This window comes from Pagrus major, chromosome 19 (assembly GCF_040436345.1).
Source record: "Pagrus major chromosome 19, Pma_NU_1.0".
NCBI classification, from domain to species: Eukaryota; Metazoa; Chordata; class Actinopteri; order Spariformes; family Sparidae; genus Pagrus; species Pagrus major.
In genome coordinates this window covers 17474247-17488646 of record NC_133233.1, presented here as the reverse complement: position 1 = coordinate 17488646, position 14400 = coordinate 17474247, and the positions used below count along the sequence as shown (strand labels likewise).

Below are 14400 nucleotides of genomic sequence, written 5' to 3'. Positions count from 1 at the left end.
GAAATGTTAGCAAATTACGCAGAAGTGTAATTGAAAAAGGATGCACTGCTTATAAACATCGACAGAATACATGACCAAGTACATTAGTTGTTGACCCGACCCTGGATGCCCTCTCGCACGTCGTGATTGGCTGAAATCTACCACATCTAGAATACCATTGGCCGTCAGCTCACCCAGAGCCCGCCCCTTACTGCAGTACGTTAGATGTATCTAAATTGTTTTGAGTTGGATGCTGTGCTAGCTAACAGTTAGCCTCCAATCTCAAAGTTCTTGCAAGGACGGACAGTCTCCAAAATGCCGAGACTAGAGGTTAGTGGAAACTACCATCCATACGCAGCCTTTTAATAGCAGCGACGCGAAGAAATCCGCCATTAATTTGCTTGATAATCATGTCGGTAACGGAAAGCTAAGCTAGCTTTAGCCAGCTAGCTAACAGAAAGCTAGCTGAATAGGTATTGCTCAGGTTGCTTGTTTCTTTTGCTAGTTAAGTGACGGGGTAATTATTTGAATATCACTTATTGTCAGCGTAAATCGGGACTCACAGCTGTTCGTGCCACTCGTTAAATAGTCTGTAATTATGCTGTAATATGCAGGTAAATGAGTTTAGGTTAGCTGTAAAGCTAGGTTAAATTAGACCAGATTGTTAGCATCTGATTGTTGTAGTGCAGGCTCAGTGTATTTTAACAAGGTCTTTTGACTGATATCTGCCGTTATATGACATCATTACTGTTGGCTAATTGCATCTGAATGCATCCTTGGTGTTATACATTTCTCTAATGCCATCATACTCATTTAACATTCATATTGTCTCCGTTTGCATCATGTTTTCATTGCAGGACGGACACGAAAGGGATTTAAGGACCAGCTGTTAAATGTGTTGACTGGTACCTTATCACACAGGCAACTGTTAGTACAGGATGCCAGAGATGACTGAAACTCAGACACCTGGTCGTAAACCCAAGTAAGGATGTCTGTTTTATTCCACTCAGGTACATGGATATATATGTATGTTATAGTAATAAAAAAATGTGAACTGCTGTTTTATTTTTTGCAGAAAGAAGAAAAACAAAGAATCCCACAATGCAGGTGATATATCTCCTAATATGCTTTTCTTCAAATCCTACATCTTTGTGTACATTGATCTATAGTTTTATTTGTTAAACTAGTGGTCATCTGGAAATTAAAATGTAGTGTCTTCTTTATATAGTTGAGAGACACAGAAAAGAGAAGATTAATGCTGGGATTAACCGCATTGGTAATCTCCTGCCCTGTTCCCAGGCACTTAAACAGGTAAGAGACAAGCTGGCACTAATGTTTTGCTTCATCTGCAACACTTACAACAACTGTACAAGCCAGTTAACTGTTGTTTGGTACCTTTATCTCGTAATCTATAGAGTAAGAACATGATCTTGGACCAGGCTTTTCGCTACATCACTGAACTGAAGAAACAAAATGATACGATGCTTCTGGAAGGAGGAGATAAAGTCCAAGGTAAGATTAATAATTGTACAACTCACACTTTGCAGTAGCAGACACCTTTATTAATACTCGAAGTTAAGAGACTATGACTGTAGGCTGAAACGTGGACTTGGAATCATTAACGTATGACTAAGTACACTTGATTGATTATATATGTTCTTGGTCTCTGTGCAGCTGAGGAGATTCGTCGGCTGCGGCGTCAGTTGGAGGAGCTGAGGAGGGAGAGCGCTCACTACATCGATCTCCTCAAAGCCCATGATATTAACCTTCTAGAAGACCCCACTGTTCACTGGAAAGGCAAACAGCGCTGCGCCAAGGTGGCAAAGGTGACACCCACTCACCAACTCCCAAAGGGGATCATCGTCTATTCCAATGGCAATGTGATGTGTCCAGCAGGAAAGGAGACTAGCCCAGCAAAACAGCCTTCTGAAACAGTTATTCTTCAGCCATCCCCTGAAGTCACTGCCAGGTTGAGGGTTAATGGAGCCCTGCTGCAAGTTAATACCTCTACTTCCACCCCTGCACTTCTCCCTGGGTCAACCGCCACTCCCACCCAGTCTACACCAGGCCTGAGAGTGATAGAGCAGTGTGTGGTGGAGACCCCAGCTGCAGCCCCGACTCTGCCACCCTCTGTGTCTTACATCACCCTTCAGATCCCTGCAGCCACCACAACCCTGCCACAGCAACCGCAGCCTGCCGCTCCAGCTCCGACCCTCACCATAGCGGCCACGTCATCCTCACAGCTCCCTAGTGAAAGCCCTGCTCAGCCAGTGTCCAATCTCACCACGCTCACCCAGGCGATAACCACATCCAGAGCAGGAGCCTCAGAGGTTTCCTCTTGGGTCACACAGGACACTGCTATGAGGACTGTAAGTTACACTGCTATCCCCAATAGCCAGGCCCTTCTCAGGGCTGGGGCAGCAGGCAGCACACAGACCACCTGGACAACACTGCAGATGGCAGGGAACACAGTGCAGCCAGTCTGCCAGAGTCTCACCACCCCAGAGGTCATCAACACCACCCAGGCAGTCCAGCAGGTGACTGTGTGTCCAATGGGCAACAAACCTTCTGTTCAGCCCATTCAAATACAGATGCAACCACATGTGCCTGTACAACAAGCACCCATTACAGCCCACATTCAAGCACAGCCCTTTCAGAGACCACCCCAGCTACGGCCAGCAATCCTGAACCAGGCCCTTCCTCAGCCTGTCCTAGCCCCTCAACCTCAGTGTACTGTTCTCCCCAGGGCAACAATAGTACCCCAGCCAGCTGTGGTGACACACCCTGCCGTCGTTTCACAGGCCCAGCCTGCTGTACTTCAGCCAGCGTCTTTGGTTCCCCATCCTCCAACAGCCCTCATACCTCAGCCTCAGCCCACCCTGGTACCCCAGCCACAGGCCACAGTGCTGCCCCTTCTTCAGACCATGCAGGTGCTGCAGGTCAACCCAACCGGAGGAACGGCTTCAGGTGTAACAGCCCCACAGAACACTAACAACCCAAGTGTGGTCATCCTACAGCAGGCTAGTTCTTGCCCAACCCAGTCAGTTGTAAGGGAGGAAATAACCAATCAGACACCCTGTCAGCATATTGTAATCATCCAGGCACCCAATCAGGCTGCACCTGCCCCTCAGACTCCGCAGGTTGGCATGGTGCCTGCAGCTGTGCCTGCTGCAGTACCTGTTATGTCCACCCAAATACCCACAACCAACAGTTCAACGTCTGCACCTTCCTTACAGAGTGTTGGGGGAAAACAGCTGGTGCACATTCTCCCACGCCCTGTTCAGCCTCAAATGAACCATCCCCTTCAGGTCACCCAGGCCTCCTCTTCCCCACCGATTCCTTCAACCCCACAGACTATCACTGTGAATGGCCAGGTGTTTGCCCTGCAGCCCATGAAGACTTCTGACCAATCAAGCTCCCAGGGTGGGCAGAGTACACTCCAGCTGGTCCAGCCCACCACCACGGAGGAACCAACAACTAATGTGGCCCTAAACAGTTTAGGGGCACTCAGCAGTCTCAATCAGAGCATCTCTCAGGGCCTTCCACTTACCATTTCTAGCCAGAGCAGCATTCAGCCTTCAGCTGCTCCATCATCAGTAGTCCAGCAGACACAGCCTCCCGCTCAAGCATCCGTCCCTGGAACCACACTTGCTCTACCTGCCCGGCAGTTACAGGTCCCTTGTTTGAATCCAGTCAAATCAGCGCTGGTGGTGAATGCCTCTAACACTACAGGAAGGAGGCTCCGTACAACTTCGAATGCAAAGAGGGCAACAGCTAAAAGGACTAAACAACCCAAGAAAAAAGATCTCAGTCAGGCACCGCCTGCTGTTGCTGTTTCAGCCAAGCCAGTGGCTGCAGCAGGAGAAAGTCAAACAGTTCAAGTTACAGTATCTCAAAGTTTACAGTCCTCGACTGTAAAAGTCACAGACATTCCCCCTGCTTGTACCACAGCTGTCACAACTGCAGATTGTAGTGAAGCTGTAGCAAGTGTCACCTCCACACAGAACACTCAGATAATGATTGTTTGCAGTTCTTCTAATGAGTCAACTGCGCCGAGTCAGTCCAATCCACAGAGTAAAAGCCCCGTCAGTGCAACTCAGTCTGATGTTATATTCAGTCAGACTAGTAACACTAGTAGTGTGGCAACTACGGTTACAACTGTCAATGTCACATCGGTCAAGCCAACGGTCAGTGCAGCTGTGGCCACTGAGAGTAAACCAGCTGTAGTTTCTGGCAACAACTCAACTGTAGTCAAACACTCAGTTCCAGAGGTTAAACAGGCATCCACGAGTTCAGCAACTAGCACAACACAGAGTAAGTCAGCGGCCACTACAGGTGTTTCTAGACAGAGCAGATCTGTGGTCAGTTCTGCAGGTGCCACGGAGACTCGGTACACTCCCACCACTGCTGCATGTATGACTCCAGTCTGCTCCAGCAGTGTCACAGCGACTCCACCAGTATCTTTAAATCAAGCTACCCCACCAACAGGCGCTATAACTCTATGTCATCCCCAGGGATCTAATACCCAAGGTCTTCTGCCCTGCAATAAACCTGTTTCTCAGACGACCACTTCCCCCTCTGTGTCCACAACTGTGGCGCTCTCATCGCCTGCCACAACCTTTTCCCACAGCTCTGTTACAGCCCCTACAACAAGTACAGAGTTTAGGAAAAGGGTCACTACCAGTAGAGCTCCAACACAGCAGACTGATGTGAACATTCCCAATCCCTCCCCCTGCCTTCCCATTGAAGTCAAACCACCCCCGCCCGCTGGAGGAGACAGAGAGGCTCATGTGGAGAGACACTCCACAGCAGCAGCGAAAGAAGGCTTGGTGGCAGCAACTTCTGAAACTCCCTCCAGAAAGGATTTTGGCCTGTCTCAACAGGTGTACACTAACCTTGATGATCAAACTATAGAGCACCCTATGACATCCAGCAGACAGACAGATTCTCCCATGTCTACAGGGGCTGGGGGAGGCAGAGGGTTCTCTGTGGCGTCCATGCTTCCCCAGGGCCACAGTATTAGTGCATCATCTGGCTCATTTGGAACATTTACATTCACCTCTGAGCAGGCAGAAATGCTGGCCTTGGCCATGCTTGAACAGGACAGTCCAGGAAGGCGGAGCGGAGGCTGTTCTGGGGACAACCCTGCTTCAACAAATCCCACCACAGCCACATGGGAGGCCACAAAAACTCCACCTGTGTCTAGCAGTAAAGAAAGGGGCTCAACGCAACAGACAAAAGTGACTAAACCCATGGACACAGTTACAGTTAAACCAGCTGTTCAGGTGTCTATCAGAGGACAGGTGGGGGAGGGGTCTGTCAGTGGACCTAACGGAAGCAGACATCCACAGAACATCTCGTACTCCCAGTCTCAGTCCCTTCCCCAGGCCCAGTCTCAGAGCTCCTCCCAGAGCGGCACTGTTGCCAGCCTCAGTGTCAACAACTTGATCAGGCCCAGTTCCAGTCAGCAGCCCTACCCTGGCTCTCCCAGTCTGGCTGGCCAGCAGAGGTCTGTTCCCTCACCTGTTGGGACCTCGGCACACATATCCCAACCCTCAAACAATGCCCTCTCCCCCTGCTCTGGCGCAGCCCAGCTGAATGAGTACACCCCCTTAAAGACTGCATTAATGAGGGCTCAGGCTGGAGTTGGCGTTGCTGAGCGGCAAGTTAAGATCATCTCCAAGCGGCAGGCCCAGGAGGAGGTGATGCTAAACACTGGAAAACGACCCAAGCCTTGCCCTCCATCAGCTACCACTGTTAGCCATATGGAAGTGAAAGCACCAGACCACAGCCAGATGATGGTGGGGCAGCTGCCTCCCACGTCTGCCACTGTCATGACGAGGATTAATTCAGAAAGTGCAGGCCCCCTCTTCTCCACAAACTCTTTCATGCCGGTAGTACGACCCACAGATGGCCACTGCCCTCCTCAAGGGCCCCCTGAGCAGAACCAGCCAGGTGTGCTTCATCTGCCCCAGGGTCATCCACAGCATGCTGCATCCCAGCCCGGCCAGCACCTTGGAGGAAACCTTTACATGAAACAGCAGCAGCAAGAGCAGCAGAGACACCATCTGTATCATTTGCAACACCACCTGACACAGCCTGACCCTGCACAGCGCCACTCACTACACCAGAGGGCGCTTCAGCAGCAGCAGCAGGAGCAGCAGCAGCAGCATGTGCAGAAGAAGAGGGGACTTGTCAGAGGCAGTCAGACTGGTTCACCTGCTGGGCTGCAACAGAAGCAGCATCACCTGGAAAAGTCTGGAGTTCAGCAGCCGCACTCACACCAACAGCAACAGACACAGCATCAACAGCACACACAGCAGCAGCAGCAGCAGTCACAGCAGCATCAACAACAGTCACACCAACAATCACAGCAGCATCAACAGCCAACACAACACCAACAGTCTCATCACCAACAGCAGACTCACCAACAGCAGCCACAGACGCAGCATCAACAACACCAACAGCAGCAGTTACAGCAGCAGCAGAGCTCTCACTCCAGACACCAGCAGCATCTGCAGCAGCAGATCCAGCAGCAGCAGCAGCAGCAGCACTTTAGACATCAAGAGAAGAGCTGTGAAGCCCAGGCCGCAGGATCCAGAGCCCACCACAGCAGCCACCTGGGCCAGCAGGAGCACCTCAAGGTCAGTGTTAACATGCTAAATAACAGGGGAAATGATGTCTTGATGCAGAAGAGTCATTAATCGGAAATTTAAAACCCAATTCTCACCCTTATGATCACCTATAAGATTCATGAGTCAAATCTTTATCGTCATGGTGTGAAACAGCAAAGCGTCTCCCTGAGCTGCGTTGTGCAGAATACTCGATAAAAGCAGTGAAACAAAATAAAATAAAATAATGTGAATTAAAGGATGATACCAAAGATATAATTGTTACTGAATAAAATAAAATGGGCATCAAAAGGATTGTTAACACTTTCATTTTTCACAAAATAGAATATAAAACAAAGATAAACCTACTGCTTAAATGGTTCAGGTATCAGTGTGTACATGAGTCTATGCACCAAATACCACATGATTTATTTCTTAGAAATGGGCCCCTGCTACTTCCAGCAGCATCCTGTACACCTGTATGCAACTTAAAGGAAAAAGTTCACCCAAAAATGAAAATGTACTCATGAGGAGATAATGAGTGCCGATGAAAAGTCGCAAAGTTTCGTAGTCCACAAAACATTTCTGGCGCTTCACAGCAAAACAGTGTTGCAGCATTGTCCTAAACAACTAAAGTAGATGGGGACTTGATGTAAAACGTTAAAAAAACACTGAAAAAAAACATAAAATGACTCCATGCAGCTTGTCCGGAGATCACAAATTGATTTGAAAAGACATTATTTACACCGTTGTTAAAGCCAACTTATCCTTCAAGTGATTCACTGCTCACGGAGCCAATATCTATAATTATTTAGTGACTTGTGTAACTAAAAACAGATCCATAACATAACAACTATACAAAATTAGTACTTGATATCAGCCAATACACAACATTCAGGATGGGAGTCAGTATCCAGAAGGGAAAAGATGGTCTCAGTACATCTCTAAGAAAAATAATCACTACCTCCAGTGTGTCATTCTGTCAGTGCAGTCAAATGTGTTAAAACAAGTTCAAACTGGTATGCTCTGCTGGTATATTTGGGCACTGGTTGGTAAATCTATCCAACCTATCTGACACTTTGGCCAACAGCAGTGTTCTCGTTACAAAGACTTAGCTGCAGCAATCCACCGCAGCAGACCATATTTACACAACCACAGCAAAAGAAAAAAATCCTAAAAAACAAAATGCTTGCCGAGGAGCTTTTTCTGTCCTGGGCCTCCAGTGAACAAGCAGTCCTGCCCCCTTAGCCGCAGAGACAGAGGAATGAAAATTCAAGGTTGCAAGTAATTTAAAGTGAAACACAATTAAATTATTACAATATCCAACCAGTTGTCAGTGTTTTCACTTTATGCCATCTATCTATACACATCTGGGAACTATCAGTAAAACACTGTGCTTTAATTGCTGTCATTGTATTATAGTAATCCAGCTATATAACATTTTGACTTTTCTCTCCCTCAGCCTGGTCAGGACCATAACGCTATGCAGAGGATGATGAGTGCCAGGACTCTGGAGCAGCAGCTCATCTCTCCTCCCAGCAATCCTGTGTCCCGGTCGTCTGACCTGGCTTGCGCTCCGTCACGCCAGGAGCGTCACCGTGTTTCCAACTACTCTGCTGAGGCGCTCATTGGTAAAAGTTCCACCAGTGGTGAACAGCAACGCATGGGTCTCCACCTTCAACCTGGCCGCGGTGCCACACAGGAGCAGCCGGACCTCCGCGGTTACCTCGACACATCACGAGGGAAGGCCAACATCGCACACAACCCACAGAATCGGCTCCCCTCTGAACACCCAGTGTCTGCTGATGTCCAGCGGGTCTCCGAGTGTCCGCCATTCAAGGCCATGGGAGGAGGAGGAGCACATCAACTCAGTGGTTTTGAGGCTCAGGTGTCTCGTGGGAGTGACATGGCTGCTAAGTCAGTGCCGCCCTCCCAGAGGGGTCCCCAGGGGCAGCAACAGGGAGGGTTCAGGATGGGTGTTGGCCCTCCAGCAGACGGCAGGAACCGTGGCGGCTACAGCGCAGCTCATCCCGGCTCACAGGGAGTTCAGGTTGGACCTGCACTGCCCCGGGAGCAGGAAGGATGTCACCAGGGTTTCATGCAAAGCCTCCTTTCCCCCCACCTGCCTGATCAGAGCAACCACCAGCGGGTGCAGTGCTGTCCCCCAGTCAGCATGGAGTACAGCTGTGTGCCTGGAAGCTCTTCAGGAGACATACAGGGCAAGGCCTCCAGCCCCAGTGTGCCACAGACACAGAAGGCCCAAGCTATGCGACTCGGAGAAGGCAACAAGGGCCACATTTCTCAGGTCAGCAGTAATATGCATGGAGGCCCAGGTGTGCGCGCAGGTCTCCCCCACCCTCCGACCGCACACAGCAGCTCTGAGCCAGGCCGCTCCTCTGCCCCCTCCAGACCTCCCACTGCTGTTAGCCAGCACTCTCGCCACATCGCCCGAGATGCTCCGCCCACCAAGCTGAGACCAGGTGACCGGGCTCGATCAGGTGCTCTGAGACACAGCAACCCCTTTGAGCCTGAGGGCCACCTGCCTCTGCCCTCTGGAGGTGGGGTGCTGCTGGGCAGGCCGCAGTCAGGAGGAGAGGCACGACGCAGCACTATCGTTCGATTTATGGCAGATAGTGCTCAGGTTCCTAGTGAAAACAACCTGGTTCCTGACCAACACCTAACTCAAAACTTTGGTTTCCCCTTTATTCCTGAGGGAGGGATGAATCCTCCACCTCCCATCAATGCTAACTCCACTTTCATCCCTCCAGTCAGTCAGCCCAACGCCTCCCGTACGCCATCTCTTCTCCCTGTGGAGCCCCAGAACACTTTACCCTCCTTCTACCCTTCTTATTCTCCAGCGGCTCACCCCAGCCTTCCCAGCGACGTCACGCTCCAATACTTTCCCAACCAAATGTTTACCAGCCCGAGCGCCGACAAGGGCAGCGCTCCTCCGCTCAACAACCGCTTTGGCTCCATCCTCTCCCCACCTCGTCCTGTGGGTTTTGGCCAGGCCAGCTTCCCCTTGCTTCCAGATATGCCACCTATGCCCATTGCCAACTCATCTGGAATCACCCCTCACATATCCAACTTCAGCCTCACCTCACTGTTCCCTGAAATCGCCACAGGCATGCCCACTGACGGTTCGTCCATGCCAATGTCTCCCCTGCTGTCTCTCTCCAACACCTCGTCTGCTGACTCTGGAAAGCAGCCTAATCGTCCTGCCCACAACATCAGCCACATTCTTGGCCATGACGGCAGCTCAGCTGTTTGAGAAGAAGTCCTGCTGCTTTTTGATGAACTGGTGTTCTAAAGAGGAGAGTTTCCTTTTGAATTTAAGATGCGTTTCTTTTAAATGTTCAGGAAGTCATGGTGAACTACCTGATGAACGGTTTCTAAGCTGATATGACACCACGTCTGTCTGGTGGTGAATTTTGTTGTTTACATGTTCACACAGTCTCAATCTCGAATCTGTTCCTTCTGGCATATGTATGATGTCAAAGTTATAATTTGTAATAATCTTTTGATTTTAAGGTGACAGGAAGTCATGTTCTTTTAAGGCTCTTTGTATGAAATGTTGGTTAAACCGACAACAAAATGATATTTAGGTTTAGAACTTGAATTCAGTGTATTTTTGGGGTCGTTAAGAAACCTTCTGCACAGTTACCTACCAATGTAATTTACTAACTTATATCAGGTTGTAGTGTACAGAATCTTTGTTTTTCAAGAGCTATTTTGTAAATACCAATGTTTCATATCAGAATTGTTAGATTATGTATGTATTTGTAAATACAAAATTCATTAATAAAGTTTATAAGGAGACATTTGTATTTGCTGCCAACTGGAGAATCTGTTTTCTTACTCCACTAGATGGCACTTGAACTCATCACTATTTTCTGTGTAGTTCTGGGTGGTGCTGCAGAATCCACCAGTGGGAGAAACAATGAAAATTAGTGGCGTTTGTGGTGTCTTGTCCAACAAGAGTGGATTTAAGACTAAGTTGACACATGTGTGAAAAGGAAACTAGACAGCAAATTATTTGTTTTCACTGTAAAAACACAGCAAAACAAAAGGAAAGCATTTTAATCATAGTGTGCAGACTGTAGCTGCCACATAAATATATCCCAAGATTGAAAAGATGCACCAAACTCCAGTCAGATTTCATAAGCTTTTATTTACATGCAATAGTGCTCCAGCATGTGCAGCCACAGAACAGCCACACTTTATAAAAGGGGGAGTGTAGATTCAGGATCTCCTTCATTTTTGATTGTGGATGTCTCTGGCAAAGACTAATACTTATGCACCAACCTGTGAGGGAGGAATAATACTGACACACCTGTCACAGCGCCCTCACCTGGCAGTCATTTGGTAACCAGCGATGAGTAAACACAGAAGTGGTTGCAGTATAAAGTTCAGCTTATCCATGACTGAGTTTAAGATAGTTTTTTTTTCCAGAATCTCTCCCATTCAGTGATTTTAAAAAAATAACAAAATCAAAAAAATAAATAACTATACAATATATAATCTCTTGTACACTACTGGAACAGAATGATTTATGTTGCATACACTTGTTAATAGTTTGTTAATGATGAGCAATGCATAATACATTTGTGTTACTGCTATACAAGAAGACAGGCGGTTGTATTTTGAAAACATGACAAAGCAACAGAACTAAACAGCAATGAAGCACCTCATAATTACAGCATCAGACTGGTTTGAATGGTCCCTTTGTTTCTGTTGTACATAAAGCTAAGTACCTAAGGTCCAGACGTTTAAGGATGGAGGAGGATCTCTGTGAGGAATGACTAGACATGAAGTGCTGAACTGAGAGGAATCCCCTGCAGATTTAAAATGCCCCCTGGCTGATCTTCACATGAGGAATAATGTCTCAAACCTCCTCAGGAAATGCAGACAGCATCACAACTTGGTTCTCCCTTTCTCCATGGCGTAGCGAGCAGGGGGAGGTATGAATAAAGAGTCTTTTTCAATATGAAAATAACCTTATATACAGTATAATCAGACACTTATGTACAAAAGCATAAATATATAAATATCTGTGATACAAAAATAAATATTTTCTCTTGTTTTCTTCTTGTTCAACAGTCTCTCATGCATCTGTTGTGTTGGCTGTCCTTTCGTCCTCGGGGAATGCTTCATTCGGGAGGATGTTCACTTCCTGTATCGTCGTGTCTTGAGACTGCGGCGTCGTGGCTGCTGACGACGACGTGGTGAAAATCCCTTCGTCTTCTAGAGAGAGAAGAGGAAAGGACGTTGACTCTGCAGAAAGAAGCAGGGAGAGAGATCTGGTCAGAAAACACGATTGGCGACCTTTTGGATTTAAACAAATAGGGGGCAGCATATCACCAGAGTAACCGCTGACTGCTGCCAACTGTAGCCGCCGTTAGCCTGTTAGCTCAGTTAACTAGGAGATAGCTGTCGTATTAGCTGCCTGGACTGGGAGCTCGGAACCAGGGGATTGTTGGTGTCGTTTTCTAATTGGACCATCACTTCTTGAGTGTGGCAAAGAGCTAGCAAGTTAGCAAATTAAGTTTTTCCACATCTTCACTGCTTCTTAAAAAAGAGGCACTATGTAGTTTTCCATTAGTAAATGGAAATCTCTAAACCCATCTCTAGACCATCTTTGCCATGTGGACTAATTCCTCATTTATTTCTTCTTCTCTTGCTTGTAATTGTCTGTTTGCAAATGTCTTCAGTCTTTGAGTCTGTGAGATTCAGTTGAAAGCTTAAAAAAAGCTAATAAGTTAGTGAACGATCAGTTGAGATTACTTAGCCACACGTGACATCTTCAAAATGTCAGGCTCTCCCTTCAGTCTACCAATTAATAATCAACAGTGATTGCTTCCTGTTGGGATCATGACATTGGATAAGGAAAAGCTACATTGCAAATGACAGTGGACGTACTGTGAGTGATGCCATCCTCCGCTCTATCTCCTCCACAGACGTTGCCATCTCCTCTCAGTTCCTGTGAACTGAGGTGCTGATGGGAAGAGTTGAGGAGCTGAAGAGTGGAGTCGTCAGCAGGACAGCAGTGCTGTTCAAGATGATCTGAACCACTAAGGAAGACAAGGAAAAATAGTTTATATTAAGGCTGAAATTTATAATTGTTTCCAGTGTTATACAGAGAAAATGTGAGAGAAGAATGAACAATGACCTGCACATATTTCCACGGACCATGGTGACAATTTTTACATCTTGGGTTTATTGTATTTTTAACCTTCTAGTCTACCCTGAGTATAGTTGCAATGATTAATCAAGTAGTTGTCAACTATTAAATTAGTCGCAAGCTATTTTGGTAATCACAGCACATACTGTACATGACATTTATATGTAAACATACCTGGTGGAGTAGTGGTAAACAGGCAAATGTCCATTTGACATTGTCTGTGGTAACAACGTGTCACACTCCATGTCACAGTCCACATCCTCCTGCAAAACAAGCACATATAGAGCATACATTAAACACTATTTCATAGCATGGACAGATTATTAACAACCTGTATTGAATGAGTCTTTACCTGCTGCAGCCCCGGCAGGCAGTGTGAGTTGTGGTGAGGTTTGCCGTTTGGAGTGTATTCTCTGTTAGCAGGGTAGACGCCATGTGGAGCCGCCATGTGGTTGTCCAGCGGGCAGTGGCCAACCAGGGCAAGTCCCTGAAGGGGCACCATGGTGTACTGGCATGAAGACACAGGGGTGGCCACGGCAGGGAAACACAAGTCGGATGTTTGCTCTGAAATAAGCACAAAAAAAGAATTAAAGAGATGTAGAGTAAAATACTTTTATGGCTGCAAAGACAAAGGAGACTCATTTCTTTTCCCTCAGTGTTTTATAGGTTCTTGTGCATGTAAAAGATCTTGAAAGTTAAAAAAAGTCAAAACAGAAGCTCCTCTCTCCCACAGAAAACACTGACTTTGTGACATCACACTACGTCACCATGCCACACATTTGCAGCAGCTAGTTTGGCATGTAAGAATTAATTTAGCACAGCCACTCTGTTGTTGTTAACGGTGCTGGCTCAGGCATGTGTGCGCTGACCAATCAGAGTAGACTGGGTAGTCAGGAGGGGGCCTTAAAGTATCACCGCAACGGTCAGCCCTCCCGACCGAGACTTCAGTGAACTTTCCCCCAGAAAACAGCCTCCCTCGGCAGGTGGAAACTGAGGAAAGCACGTTGAAAAAAAACACACGGATGTCAACGTCATGAAATGTACCGTCACGCCTCTTTTAGTTCCACAGCACCGACATGCTGTACGAATTGACACACTGGAGCGGCTTTAATCCGGCGCTGCTTGGTTCAGTATGAACAAAAAAAAGGCGCTGTAAAGACGAGCCTTCATTGCGGTGATAATGAGGAGTCTCTGTGTGACAAGGGCTATCGCTTCAGACAGAGGGGGAATACAGTGCTGCAGCACTAAAGCATGTAAACCTATTTTAGTAGTTACCCAAAATAAAATTATGAACCTGAAAAATAGCTTAATATGTCTCCTTTAAGGCACTGAGCGGAGCACTCACTCTGTTTGGCCCAAGCCCTCCAAAGGCAGAAGGGGATGAAGGCGACAATGATGAAGACGAAGGCTCCTAGGACGATACCAACTATGAGGTAGGGAAGGTCGCCAGGCCGAGGTATGAGTCCGCCGGAGGGTTCGAAGCCGTGGTCTGGTGTCTCTGGTGGGATCGTCCGCTGGTTATTTAGACGAGCTGAGGAGACAAAATAATTGTTAAATGTCAGACTCACCTACATCAGCCTGAAACCTAAGTGTGAGTGTCAGTCTGAGCTGATGAGGCAAAATGACCCC

General features: G+C 47.5%; 2 protein-coding genes across 2 annotated transcripts in view; one reads left to right on the top strand and one right to left on the bottom strand.

Annotated features, from left to right (window-relative positions):
• The first annotated feature begins 224 nt into the window (after positions 1–224).
• Positions 225–10428, top strand: LOC141014629 (basic helix-loop-helix domain-containing protein USF3). The gene is made up of 7 exons (XM_073488504.1): positions 225–309; positions 837–961; positions 1055–1086; positions 1208–1290; positions 1395–1491; positions 1654–6623; positions 8053–10428. Exons 2-7 carry the CDS (start codon positions 918–920, stop codon positions 9859–9861), a joined length of 7035 nt encoding a protein of 2344 aa, XP_073344605.1. The 5' UTR covers positions 225–309; positions 837–917; the 3' UTR covers positions 9862–10428.
• Positions 10429–10741: 313 nt separating this feature from the next.
• The window catches only part of boc (BOC cell adhesion associated, oncogene regulated), a 29528-nt gene continuing 25869 nt past the window's right edge, over positions 10742–14400 (bottom strand). Inside the window, exons 14-18 of the mRNA XM_073488828.1 lie at positions 14117–14302; positions 13124–13335; positions 12946–13034; positions 12510–12661; positions 10742–11864 (exon numbers count right to left, since the gene is read on the bottom strand). Coding sequence (XP_073344929.1) covers positions 11695–11864; positions 12510–12661; positions 12946–13034; positions 13124–13335; positions 14117–14302 — 809 coding nt within the window. The 3' untranslated portion in view covers positions 10742–11694. The remainder of the gene's footprint in view (positions 11865–12509; positions 12662–12945; positions 13035–13123; positions 13336–14116; positions 14303–14400) is intronic.